Source organism: Pterocles gutturalis, unplaced genomic scaffold (genome assembly GCF_000699245.1).
Source record: "Pterocles gutturalis isolate BGI_N339 unplaced genomic scaffold, ASM69924v1 scaffold5314, whole genome shotgun sequence".
Classification (NCBI taxonomy): Eukaryota; Metazoa; Chordata; class Aves; order Pterocliformes; family Pteroclidae; genus Pterocles; species Pterocles gutturalis.
This window is the reverse complement of record NW_010127989.1, coordinates 2,963-17,591: the sequence shown is the minus strand read 5'-3', so window position 1 is coordinate 17,591 and position 14,629 is coordinate 2,963. Positions and strand designations below refer to the sequence as shown.

Below are 14,629 nucleotides of genomic sequence, written 5' to 3'. Positions count from 1 at the left end.
CTTAATCAGAGGATTAAAGCCTTCAGACTATAGCTTGAGTTTTTTAAGGTATATGATTATGAAAATACTGTTATTTGAACTGTGTTACAAAAATGCATGTAAATCAGGAATAAAGAGAATTTTAAAGGCAGATGTGGATGCACATGTACTACTAAATAATCAGATCACATAAAAGTAGTAACAGTGATAAACTACGATTATGTTTGTTACATCAAAGATTAGTAACTTTATAAAGCATGAAATAAAGTCATTACTCTTATCCCTCTTCAAAAACATTCCTTCACTTACATCATCCCAAAATACTTTTTGCAGAAACTTTGCCATATTTTTAGAAGTAGATTTTAAAATGAAATTAAAGGGAGGAAATGATCTAGTAGCTCAAAAAAAAAAAGGCTAGGGGATTCCAGAGAGATGGAAGAGTACAATTAAAGGAGAATACAAAGCCCCTGAACATGGGTGATGCAAGAGGGCAGACCAAAAGGAGTCTAAGTTACCAGGGCTCCTACCAAGACTATGTGACTATATTCTAAGAACACATTCTCTATCTTAATAGAATCACAATGCTGGAAACCCATAATTTATATGAGAAACATCATCAGGTTTAGGTAGTGGCTGCCAAATTTCTGGTTTTTGAGGGTTTTGTGCAGGATCACAGTCATGACAAAAAGAGAGGGGTCTAAGTCATGTGCAGGTAAAGGGAAGGGATAAACAGCATCAGGGGGATCACAGGAGTTTCTATTTTGTTTAAGAGCCCAAGCTTCCAACTTGCCTCTCCCACTTACCCATAACATATGAATCTGTGACAAAACAAACCACATTTGAATATACAGACATATGGAAATGTTAAAATCAACATTTATCCCTTGCTATTATTGCAGTGCTTATGTGTCAGAACAAGAACTAACTGAAGATACTATTCTATAGTGGAGTTGGCAAATGTCACCACTCAAAAGAGTAGCACTTTTCTAAAATTTATGAGATAACTCTTGGTCTCATTTACCTAAGAAGTACTTTTCCTTCAAATTTTAATAAATGGTACTTTAAATAACTGCTACAGATGTTAATAAATCTATAATCCCACTCAAGGCAGAGCAGCCTGCTTAACCTGACCTGTATAACACAAGCCAAAGAATCTGACTCATTAATCCTTGCCTCAAGCACAGAAGTATTTGGGGGAAACAGACAGTGGCTGCCGATGCAAGTAGCTGCAGACATCGTGTTGTTAAGTTGCTAGAGATCGTAACATCTTTATTTGCCATTAGTACTCTCTTTCACACAGCTTGACAATTCATGGTGCAGAACACTGTCCTGGCTATGTATTCGCACTGAGAGCAAATCAGCATTGCACACAAGAACACAGAATTCAAAAGAATATTGAACAGAAAACCTAATTCCACGCCCAGCAAAAGAGGTTCCCAAGAAAGTATGCTAGATTTGCAGAACCATCATACCAGCAAAAATCACTAATACCACTGGTCATATAAAGACAAAAACCCAACCTACCAATATAATTCAAATTGATTTAGTATGGTTGAGTACCCTTTTGAAGCCTTCAAGTAACGTAACCTCTTAAACCATTTTAAATGCTCAAGGCAGACAGAGTGTTTAAACAACTTATCACGCAGCCCACTGACACACATGCAGCACTCTAACAATACAAGCTGTTTAGGTGCTGATAATTCCTTAGTATCTCCTGTGACACAAAATACACATTTAGAGACCAGAACCAGGCACTGAGATGAACACACGAACACATCCAACTGAAATATTCTCAGCAAGGTTCTCAGAGCTAGCTAGATACATGGAATTAGACTTCTATGTCCTTTATTGTGATCTGAAGAGTAATTTCTCAGCAGATAAGACCATTAAGGCCTTTCATCTCTGCACATACCAAATTTTCCAACGTTGTTTAGAGCAAACTAGTTTAAATCCTCCTAACATAATCAGCACAACAAACAAAACAACCAGCATGGCAGACTTTCTCCTCAGGGACAGTAAAAGTGATCTAGTTCCTTCACAGACCATATCATGCTCTGTATAAACAGGAATAAAACTGGAATAACTCTGTTGACTAGTGGAGTTAGTCCAACAATACACTAATCAAAATAAAATCACAAGTTAACTCAATATATACAAATAGTGACAGCTGCTGGTTTCTATAGCAAAATATAGTAAATAATTATCATCAGAAATACAAGCAAAAGCAACACCTATGTATGATTCAATTTCATGCTTCAATGAAAATTACAGATTTGTAATTCTTATGAATTCAAGTCAACTAAATGAATGACATCCAAGCAGCAAAGCCAGCAACAAAATACTATCTCAAAATCAATCACAGAAGCAACAGAAATTCCTACCCATTTTTTTAAAATTAAAAAACTCCTGTCTTTAAACAATTTTTAAACAGGCTAAACCAAAACCCTGGTTTTAAAAAAAATCTTCAATATAATATTAAAGAGTACGAATTTCCTATCAGTAGTGTATATTACCACAAAATAAAAATATTTTTTAAGTCACCAGCAGCCCATTTCTTTCCATTAAGGTGTTTTAAGCAGGATCTTGGTCTTTTCTTACATAAAATTCAAGACAACCTAATCCATCATTAATGTCCTCAAGATGGCCTCATATATGCAATGAATTAAACACTCTCAAATATTTTAGTTTTTCAAAGTGGCAAAGACTCACTACATCCCAATCGTATTTCCCGGATGATGTCATGAGCCTCCTAACACTTCATTTCCATCATGTTCAATGTCTTGAGAAATCTGTTTTCAATCTTTCAAACACAAACAGGACCTCCGCCCTCTGTCCCCTGATGCTAGATTCAGCAGTACCCAGCCAACATATTTTTCATATTCTTTTTACAGTGAATAAATTAATCTCCTCCCTCATCAATCACATAGAAACCTTCCATGACACATTCACGTTCTTCAACCTTCTTCATAAGTATATTATTTACGTCTTCTATGAAGAAATGGAGGATATGCATTCATCAGAAAAAAGTAGCTCCAAGTCAGCCAAGAAAAGCATCTCCAAAGCTGATTTGACCCTACTCTTGCTCCCAGTGTACTGGAGTTGTGACCTAGAGATACTGCTGCTTTTATATTTAATCTAGGGACCTGCTAATTCTCAGCTCTGCTTTGCTCACAGTGAAGAGCTCTAGAGGCATCTAAATTCAGTTCTGAGGATTTTGCTCAGTGTCTGTCTGTGGAAAAATACAGAATGCATTGATCTGAGTTGAAGCTCTAGCAGCTGAAATTCTATCTTTATACCTCTTTTGTCTTGCATCCAGTCCCTTCATTTTAGCAAAACATTCTTATTGAGGAGAGTGTTTTCCATCCTTCAGTTGTCTAATAAATTATGACTTTGGGTCTCCCTAAAATCGTTGCGTTTAGAGATCCACATTGTACTTAACTTCAACAACACACAGTTCTCTTTCTAGTGACAGAATAAGCCATTAATTATAAACAAAGCATTCTGGGTCTCACTTTGTGTAAGAAACTTAGGGTTAGATGGACCACCTGAGTCCTTGGATCCAGTGCTCTGCATATACAATTAACCATACATATTGACATCAGCAGAAAAAGGCTTCAGAGTATCTGTTCCATGTAGCCCTATCTACAAATCACAAAACACATTCAGCAGTCCATAGTAAGCTCCAGAAGTTGCCATAGTTATGATGTGTGACATTTGAATGTGAAATCCAAAATTTTATCTTTCTTGTATATTCATGCCAGAACTTACAATTCCAATGTTTGCCCCCAAACATTTCAGTATTTGTCCCAGGGTGGCTGTGTAACAAAACTCATGACGAATCAGTGGAACTGCCTGGACTGAAAACAGCATTTTTGAAATCAACATTCTCCCAGCTGACCACAGCACTGCAAAAGCAGGTCTTTCTTCCCTGTCCCTCTTTCTCACACTCCTAGCTGTACAATGGCTGGGTTTTTGTCAAGTTGTTTTTCAACACCTTTGTTTGGGAGCCTACTGATTCTGGGGAATGAGAGTTGTGTGCCTGAAAAGCCCCAGCTAGAGACAGGAAACAAAGTTACTCACCACTTGCCATCTGGTAGATTATTTAGGAAGAGGAGCTGCATTATTATGATGAGCGCTGCTCAATGTTTTCAAAAAATATTCATAAGCGCCCCAGTTCCAGAGAAGATGCTGGATTCCAAGCTGGCAGACATACTTGCCCTACTGCCGTTGATGCAGGTGCCTAAGCACCAGAGAAACTCACTTGCCTTTTTACATTAAAATTCCCACTGACCTGCAGCGAGAATTTTCCTTTTCACTAGGCAGGTTTTGGGACCATTCATCTGAGCTGCCTAAAGCACACTTCACAGGTGCTTCATTCTGGTGTGGGATTCTATTTTGTCCATTTCAAATTTAGGTCCTTCAGCTTAACTTGCAGGACTCTGTATCTTGCCGGATTAATCTCTACCTCACTTCTGTGGGAACCAGAAAACAAACTGTAATAAAGGAGAACACAGGAAACTGGTAAGCAGTTTTACAGTCATTTGCCCAGAGCTCTAGGGCTCTATTCCTCCTTCTGTCACAGACTTGGTCCCTTGGGTGAGGCAGGTCACCTCATCAAAGAATTGTGTTTTTAATCTGCACCCAGAGGATCTCACTTGAAGAAATGCTGGACATTCACAGGTATCTCTAAACTTGGGGATTTTACATACTTGAAACATATGCAATGCCTTATGTGGACAACTGCCCCTTCTGCTATCCCCAAAATAGCTACTGTTTGGTGTTTCAAATTTGTACCTTTGTCGCTTACTTATGACTACCATTGGCAGTTCCCCCGCATACAAAACAGGGAAACAGTCATCCCCCATCTCAGAGGGAAATCAGTTCATTATAGATTAATTACTTGGTTTTGACTTCTCAGTAATAGGTTTTGCATGAATGAATAACACTGTCCTCAGGTCTGAATAGTGTGACATAAACAATGCACAAAGCAAAACTGCAGCTTTGCAAGGACGAAACTGAATACTTAAGACCTGTTTAAGTTAGTGGCATTCATTACATGCTTCAGAAAAAATGTTAGTAACTTCATCATCAAATAGACTGCACTCCATTGCACATGTACCAGGATGGGAAATTCAGTCTGTATGGGCAACCATCCATCTGGTACTTTACAACTTCATAGTGTCGCTTTTGCAACCTTATAAATAAAATTATCTCTTAACTTAATCTTTATGTACATTACACACACAAAACAACTATCAGCAGTGCTTTTTTTTGGATGCTAACTTGTAAGCAAATGCGTATCATTTCTATGCTACTATTATCTAAGTATCAGATGCGACACAAATCCAAACTCACATCTCTCATCATTTTCACTGCTTCCCTGGTCCTTCCCAGCTTTCTTGCACACATTGCCAGCCTCCTCTTAATATAAACTAACACATTGGTGTCCCTTCCTGTGTAAGAGGAAAAAGAAACAGCATTAAGATAAAAAAGATACAACAAAGGTTCGTTTAATATTCCAACACAAAAGAAAACATAGTTTTCTTGCCATTTTTTGTTATTTGCTATTATCAATGCTTTCACAATCATTTTAATTAAAAAAATATACTGATGACTTCAATGTGGCATAACATCACTGAAATCAGTGGCATTACTCCAGATATAGAGTGTTATAAATAAGGACCCATGGGTTGGCCTTACACCTATGAAATATAAGCAGATTTGAAGGTACAGAGAATGATAATACAGACCACCAAGCAATCAAGTGAGGGACATAAAACCCCTATGAAGTTAACATTGACACAAAACTGGTCACACACACAGCATTAAATTACTTACCAATTCACATAAATGGTTAAAACAAGGGCATCCATGAAAGTGCACATTATATCCTGCCTTTTTTAAGTTATGATGTACGTGCTTGTTAACAGGAGATGTATCAAAACAAATCCTCATCCTCCGTCTTTTTCTTAATGATTAGAAGAAAAGAAGTATACCCTGAACTTTCTGTTTACAGTCTTTACTTGCCACCCAATTATCATCTTCAAATTCCTCACTCCATGGATTATGGACAGCAAATTAACATGTCTCAGATATGACAGTCCTATGTGCTAGAAGATGGCCTAACAGCAAAGATAACAGAAACTAAACAGCTCCAATAATTATTCTCTTGGGGAATTCCTTCTTGTTTCACTTCTCATTCTCTTCCCTATAATTCCAATATGAACTCTTAACATGCTTCTTGACCAATAGGAAATGAGTGGACAGCTAATCACCTATAAAATTACCATATCTTGAAAATATAAGACACCTGCTAAAAATTATCTTTGTATATAGTATGCAGTCTGTAAAGATCTTAGTCTGTTTCTAACATTTTCAAGTTTTTCATAATAAGAACAAGATGTGCACCGAAAACATCCCAAGTACCTACAAATTGTTTTAAACCTGTGATTACAATTTTCAGATAGATTAAGCAGCAAGTTGAAAGGTCTGCCTTTAGAAGAAAAAGAAATAAGGGAGGGAAGGAATTTCTTTGGCTCTATTTTATATTATGTAATTTCTTATCTCTGTATTGATTTCTATATATTTAATAAACAATTTAGTCTTTAATAAACAATAAGTCTTTTCAGAAAGAACAGTCAAAAGACATTTACTTACTATGAAATCAAGATAACCTTTCAGGCCAAAATTTTTCTGAGGTGACTAATGATTTGGGTGACTAACATGAGCCACCTTATAAAGAACGTGCTCATGAAAGCACCCCAAGGTGCTTTCTACAAAATAGTACCTTTTGAAAGAGGTTAAGTTGGGTACTCAAAGTCATTATTTACTTTTTAAATTCACAGTGTAACATAAAATACTGTACAAAGGAGATGGAACACATGAATAAACAGAAACATAGAGCGATATGCTGTTGTTCAAGAAATTACATAGTGTTTTTCACCTGTAAAAGATGAAATGCACACTTTTCATCCCAAAGTCAACTTCAAGGACCAGAAGTAGAATGACAGACATCTCAGAACCATGGAACTGCAACACATCTGTCCATGGTCCTCCCTCTCTAAAGGGAGCTGAGCTCCACGCCTTTCTACACCATGCAGAAGTCCAGCATATAATGAAGAGAATCCTACTTGAAGCCCCTGTGTCCAAGGCACCATCTGAAGCTGGAACTTCTCTAACTTCTGTGGGCGTACATTGACATCATCAAGGGGAGGCAGGGTGGTATAGAGAAGTACAACAATCTAGCCCCTCCTCAAGCCCCTCTGGAAGCCACAGTCAAGAGCTGGCAGTCACTTTTCAACCCCTCCTGCTCTGTGGCAATGCACTTAATTTTGTGATTCAACTGGTTACTTTCTCTGCTGTAATACTGAAGGTTCAGGGTGTCAAATTTGATGATGATAGTAGCCATCTATCACACGCAGGTTACAAAAATACCATACTTACATTTGTCTGCACAAACTTAACCAGATGACCTTAGACATAAGCATTGTGACAGTGTTTAATTACTCTTACTGTGCATTTTTCATAGAATCACTGTCATTTTCTGCACGCAGGATGGATTGAGTGCACAAATTAAGGTTTCACAGGCAACCATACGCCTGTTAGAGTCTGAAAATTGCTTCAAGGGCTCAGCTGCTCTACATTTTTATTTTCACCAGAAATAAGCAAATCATCCTAAACATCATCTTATAACCAACAAATGTTTAAAAAACTACCCCTAACCTTTATAAAACCTCAGGTTTTCAGGTACAGACTTGTGTACACTTTTGAAACCAGAGATCACAGACAATTTCACTATGTACAATTTTTACCAGCAATCTTCAAATTATGAGATAGCCAGAGGCTGTGAATTCAGGTCCTGAGAAACGTGCAGATGCCCAGAGTATGTTAGTGCTTGCACTTACGTACTTAATTGGTATTATTTTTGCCTGAGGTAGCCATTGTAGACTAGAAATAACCTAGACTGATTGCTTTATTTAGTTTTTTGTTCATTTACCAGCAGTGAACTCTTATGTATTTTCTTAGGTTTAAAAAGCATCTAATAAGTATCATCACAGCAGCTAAATCTGCTTATTAAAAATTTAGGAAAAAAAATCTATACTTTCAATTAGAGCACTGTATTATTCCAGTTGTTAATTTTTATGCTTCTGTGACCTTTCTTAATGTATGCAACTAACTTTTCAAATGTCATGTCGGTTAATGGGTCTCATTAACTTTTACACAGAACAATGTGGTGTATGTATTTACCCTCACAGCTGACAGAAAAAAGCTGGTAAATCATCACTTCACTCCTGTTTCCATCATTTTTACTGCCTTTTCACAACATGAGCCCACTTTTTCAAAATGGCTAAAGGCACTTCAGTGCAACTTCCTAAAACAGTGACAAGCATTTGCTGAATTTCAGACCTCTTTTGGCTCTGCTACCTTTTCTTTTCTGTTAAGTACATGCTACAATATTTTCTGCCACAACAAAGAAAAGGTGCATCTGTAATCTGAGCATTGCTAGCCCAGCAACAGAATCAAGCAAAAAAATATGGTCAGAATAGCCTGACCATATTCCAGCCAATGTTAAATACTGAGTACCTAGTTTTGAGAGGGGAAAAAAGAAAACCAAAAACCAAAGAACTCCCCAGAACTTCTTTCCCTTTAGAAATGGCTATTCCCTCCAAAGAAACTTACTGTGTTGGGCTTCATACTGGGCACCATGGTGCTGTAACTGCTGACTGCGCCTGTAACAGCCCTCTCCAGCTTTCAGAGCTTGCTTGAACAGCTTCTCTGCTTCTACAATTGTTGTTGCTTCCTCTTCGGCCAAGAGAATATAGGCAGTAGCACACCTACAAAAATATCAGAGGAAAAACCATGAGAAAGTTGCACAAATTAAAAGCTATTCAGACATGCAGACTGGCAAGGATGTACCAAATACAGAAGCAATGGAGTTTTGTCCATATAATAGTTGTGATGAACTATTCTGATGAGTAATACTCTGGCAACCAGACCATGACTCTCATTTGTATGTACTGTATCACTCAGCCACTTGAGTAAATCTACTGCTGACAACTGCCCCAGAAAGTAAAGCACTGCCCCACTGATCATGGGCTACATCACTAAAACTCCTTCTGGAAACCAAGACTAGTTTTATGCACTACTGTTTTAGAATAACATGTCTCCATTACTGTAATGGTATGAAAAGAATCAATAGACCTGTAACACTTGCCATATGCAAAGAATAGATTATAAATGTAATTGTAGAGATTAAAAAACAAAACAAACAAAAAAAAACAACACCACCACCATGACCCTCAAAGAGGAAAATAGCTTTAGTAATACACAGAAAGGTGAAATGCATGGTGGGAGTCACTTCAACCAGCTTTTAGCTGTCTAATTTAGATCTCTTCACTGTCTGTGCCACTCCACCTCCATCAAGAAATATCTTCACAAAGCCATTCGTTTCACATGTTTAAGCATCTATCTAAGAATACGGTGAATTCCTGAATGGAGGTGCCTCTCTCATTGACCATAAAGGGAGCCCAGGCAGCTACTTTAAACTCGATGGCCACATTTTTAGCAGCTGAAGTTATGTGGGATATAGCTTGTTGACTTCTTTCCGATACAAAGCACACTGCTGATGAGGTTATTCTTCATAAAGAAATAGAATTGGGCTGCAGCTGGCTCTAGCTGCATTTCACAAAGGCATTAGCTGAGGAATAGGAAACAACAGGTCTGGGTGAAAACAAGATTCCAGGCACCAGTACTTGCTGTGGGCCAGCCAGCTGGAATACAGCTTGTCAGAAAAGAACTTGGGAGTCCTGATGGACACCAAGTTCAATGTGAGCCAGCAATGTGCCCTTCCAGCAAAGAGGGCGAATGGTATCGTGAGCTGCATTAGGAGGAGTGTTGCCAGCAGATCGAGGGAAGTGATCCTTCCACTCTGCTCAGAACTGGTGAGGCCACATCTTGAATGTTGCGTCCAGTTCTGGGCTCCCCAGTACAAGAGAGATATGGACATAGTGGAGAGAGTCCAGCGAAGGGCCATGAAGATCATTAAGGGACTGGAGCATCTCACATTTGAGGAAAGGCTGCAAGAGCTGGGACTGTTCAGCCTGGAGAAGAGAAGGCTCAAGGGGGATCTCATCAACGTTTGTAGATACCGGAAGTAAGAGTGCAAAGAGGACAGAGCCAGGCTCTTCTTTGTGGTGACTGGACCAGAGGCAGTGGGCACAAACTAAAACACAGAAGGCTCCATCTGACCATCAGGAAACACTTTTCTACTGTGAGGGCGACTGAGCACTGGCACAGGTTGTCCAGGGAGGTTGTGGAGTCTCCATCCTTGGCGATATTCAAAACCATTCTGTGATTCTGTGATATGCGACTAGAACAGGATAGGCTTATAGCTCACTTCTGCAAAAGCCTTTTGTGCTACAGGCTCTCTCAGTTAAACTGCTGTCCAGGAACAAACAATTATTTCTGTCCTTCTGCTGAAACACATGAAGGACAATCCGTAAGGCATTATATGGAATTCTAGAATGTAGTAATCTCTGACAGCAACCTAAGGGACTCTATCTGCTTTATGCACTTTGGCAACATTCATACAGCTTGCCATGCCAGTAAAGCATCACAGCACTGAGTTTATTGTGGGATCTCAGAATACTACACTTCTCACTGAGAAAATATATTTCGGACTCAAAGACTGAAAAGTCACAGAAAATTACATCATATTTTCTCACACTATGAAATGAATATTTCAGAAGGTGTTTATGAGTCCCTTCTCTCTTGCCTCTGTTCAGGATGATTGAGAAATCCAAAAGGGAACTCTCCATCCCACAAATGCATATTTCATATGCTCATCAGGAGGCAACTTAATTAACACTTCGCTATGCTAACCCAAAGCCCACTGACATCAATGGGAAGACTCCCATTGTCATCACTGTCCTAACAATCTTCTGGGTGGCTAGCACAACATGCAGCTGTGCCTTTTTTCTCCTATTGTAGCTTTCCTGTGACAGCCCTGTAATCATGGTTAAAAATTACTGTAGCAAACCCCCTGCCTTAAGCTATCATCAAATGGATTTTTAAATGACAGGAAATAAATGTTAATGTTGTTGCCACTCACTCATTCAATTCCAAAGCTTCATGTGCTGCAGAAATTCGGGCTTGGGGGTTTCTCTCTCTCCAGGCTTTTTGCATTACTAGTCAATAAACAGAACAGGGGCTTATCAGTCATTACAGCATTAACAAGGCAAATCTACTGCACTGTAAAAACAGAACTTATTACTCTCAGCCTGACTCACTCCAGAGCATTTCAAAGAGGCCAGTGATCACTTAAAAGATACATAATCAACATGAGCTTTTGTCCCAAATACTCAGCTTTATTCTTTCATTTAATTAAACCTTTTTTCGATGGGAAAATCTGGCCGAGAGATCATGCCATCTGCACTGTCACATGAGGTGACAAGCAGCTTTTTCCTCTAGAGGTAGCAGATTCCACAGGGCACAAAAGAATACAAGGATAGGTTGTATTCTTATTCTATTTCCTTACTGTGCTGTTCCTTTAGGTGAATGTTAAATGGAAACAACATCTAGGCTAACCAACCACCTCATAATCAGCCCATTGAGTTCAGAAAATAGGATTCATGTTTATCACGTGTCAAAAAAGCACAGTATGTTCTCCTTTGTGATTGTGCTTTCAGAATGGAGCACCCAACTGTCAGTATCTCTCCTTGCCTAAGAGAAAAAAAATTTGCTCCTTCAGAGGCAAATTCTGACGATCAAAGTAATTGTACATTTTCAGCAGAACCAAAGTCTGCACATGGACTTAGCAGTAAAGGCTTAAGACAACTAAAGCTGCTAATATCAAATTCAGCTGTAAACGTGTTCCCATTTTTTACAGAGCTTCTAACTACATCAGGGAATGAAACACAGTATTCAAGTTCCACATAAGCTCTCTATCTTCTGTCAGCATAGACTATATGGCACCTGTATAATATAACTCAACATACTACACTCCAGATGGAGGCAAACTGAAGCCTGAAACAGGAGGAAAAAACAAGTCTTTACACTTTAAGTGGTACCTTGAATGACTTCATCAAGAAAAGTAGAACAAAATAGTGACACAAATAAAATAGTTTATACCTATATGGATACTTGTTCAGATGTAGAATACGACAAATCCAACAACAAGGGCTTTCTAGCCACGATCAAACTTTTGCCTTTTCTTATCTACCTCAGAGAACTGATGTCTGACTGCATTTTTCTTGCATCAGTTTAAAACAATCATTAACCTATTAGCAAAAATGTTTGTTCACAAGGTCTCTTACTAGCGTCTGCAGGCCGTAAATGATCCGTGTCACATGTAAAGAATGTCTGATGGTCTTGTGCTGAAAGATTCATATCGTAGTAAGTCAAAGGTTCTCTCCCTGTTACCCATGTGTACCTGCAAGCATGCCAACACAAGAGACATTTTTGTTAATGAGGTCACATTTGGCAAAATGAATCTAGAAAAGAATCCTAGATGTTAAAGATGGGCATTGGCCACTAAGTTCACACAGCCAATCTCCTAACCAATACATTGCATTTCACTGGACTGTGATGGAGCGACAGCAGCTGAACCTAAGCTAATGAAGATGTTGGAAAGTACGCACTGGAAATTTTAACACATATTCAAACATTAAGGCTACATGAAACCTAGATATAATTCATTAAGTTGTTTGCTATAACTGATTTGAACAGAATTACTGTAGTAACAGTACTAGGTACACCGCACCTAGGTTTTTCCATTCTTTATAAGGTCACCAAAAATTGCAGAAATAACAAGTGCATGAGCATGAATTTAAATTCCTTTTCATTCAGAAACATTTTACAAATGACAGAAAGACTTGGCATGAGCACGTGTCCGCACTTGTTTTTGTTTATCCATCTCCAGGTTAGATTAATGGAAAAGTACAGTTAAGGTCCTTAACCCAGTACTAAGCCTGAAACTGTAACATCGCAGCACTTACCGATTATATTCAGCTCCTCTGAACAGATTTAAAGGATTTCGCCAGACTTTGCATTCTGTCATAAACAGAAACACACAATAATGAACCTCTCCCAAATTACAGTGGTATTTGAGGTTTATCAGAAAAATCAGTTACTTTCTAATAAGCCTTGTCAAATTACTTTTATATCTTATAGGTGCTAATGAAAAAAAAAGTCAAGAACATAGAGAGGCAGGTAACCACAGTGTTCTTACCTTTTTAAATAATAATTTCATTATAAATTAGTGTCAACAAATTTAATAATTCCAGACAAATAACCACTAACAAATCTCCAAATGCCAGATGAAAAGATAATACTGATTAGTGTCAAGCCTCACATTTACCATAATGCAGAACTGAAGAGGGATCACACCGGGTTATTGCACTGAGTCTCTGTGGACTTGTTATTTCTACAGAAAAACTTCACTGCCCAGTTAATACTGTAAATCAGTGAGAATCTCAGCTACAGTTGCCAAGTTTAATTCCTCCTTAGCCTGGGAAGTAAAAAATCCATGGCAACATCTGCTGACCTTTCTTAAGTTATAAGCATCCCAAGGTTGACAAAGGATGCTGAAGTTGATTGGCAGAGAAAAGTTCATTGAATTGCAAAGGTTTGGGAGCACTAAAAGCACTTCATACATTTCTCTCAGGGGGGAAAGAAGTTCCAAATTCCTCGTGCTACAGGTAGGAAGAGATAAGAAAATCCACAACAGAACCGAACTGGAAAAAAAAAATAACAAAAATCAATTTCTAGAGCTTCTGAAAAGGTGGTGTCTTGATTCTGGATTTTCTTCCTTTAATTTAACACCAGACTTGTCCTCTTCATTTCAGCAAAGAGAATTCACTCCAGTGAAAGCAAGACCAGAACCAAAACCAGTATTTGCACAAGGACTTGCTGAGAGGCAGTATGTCGTTCCACCACAGATCTGCTACTGGGTGACCCCTCCCACGGCGCTCTGCAAAAACTCACCAGTAGCATTGGCCCCGCAGCATTTCAGCAGCTGCTTTCCACCACCAAAAGTCAACCAGTACATTTTCTTGTATGAAATTTTGTGACATTGTTTCTAAAGAGATCACAGCAACAGTATTCTGGTGGGACACTGAGTCAGCAGAGTATCCACCCTACTTCATACAGCACTGGTAAGTATATGCCTATTCCCTTTATGCCTGTTCTATTAAAGAAAGAGACAGAAATACAGAACAGCAAGTTCTTTTCTCATGGATGTAGCTCCCACTTCTGAGTATAAGGCTAAAGTGGCACAGAGAGAAAGCATTTTACATAAATTATTTGCATTAACATAACGACACCCGCAGCTACACAAAAACTAGTCAAGTGACATAGGAGGTGGACCCTCACCTTGCTGCCTACATCACCTAACATGTGCACGGGACAGAGACACAGGAATGAGAAGACGTTTGGGAAGAGTGAGTGCATTGATCATACATCTGCATCTTTCAACTAACCGCTTCAGCAGGTAGCTAACATTAGAAACCTCCACCGGTTTACTCAGCTGAAGCGCTCGATTGACATTCAGCCATTCTGCTGTGCAGCCAGAATGCTGTTGCATGCATGGCTGTTTGACAAGCTTCAATCTGACAGTTTTTACACAACATGACTTTCAAACCACCGTAAATAT

General features: G+C 38.6%; 1 protein-coding gene across 1 annotated transcript in view; it reads right to left on the bottom strand.

Moving 5' to 3' along the window:
• The window catches only part of LOC104466122 (suppressor of tumorigenicity 7 protein homolog), a 51,701-nt gene extending 38,665 nt beyond the window's left edge, over positions 1-13,036 (bottom strand). Inside the window, exons 1-5 of the mRNA XM_010079452.1 lie at positions 12,975-13,036; positions 12,294-12,409; positions 11,090-11,165; positions 8,659-8,813; positions 5,335-5,432 (exon numbers count right to left, since the gene is read on the bottom strand). Of these exons, the coding sequence (XP_010077754.1) occupies positions 5,335-5,432; positions 8,659-8,813; positions 11,090-11,165; positions 12,294-12,409; positions 12,975-13,036 (507 nt within the window). The remainder of the gene's footprint in view (positions 1-5,334; positions 5,433-8,658; positions 8,814-11,089; positions 11,166-12,293; positions 12,410-12,974) is intronic.
• Between the last annotated feature and the right edge of the window lie 1,593 nt (positions 13,037-14,629).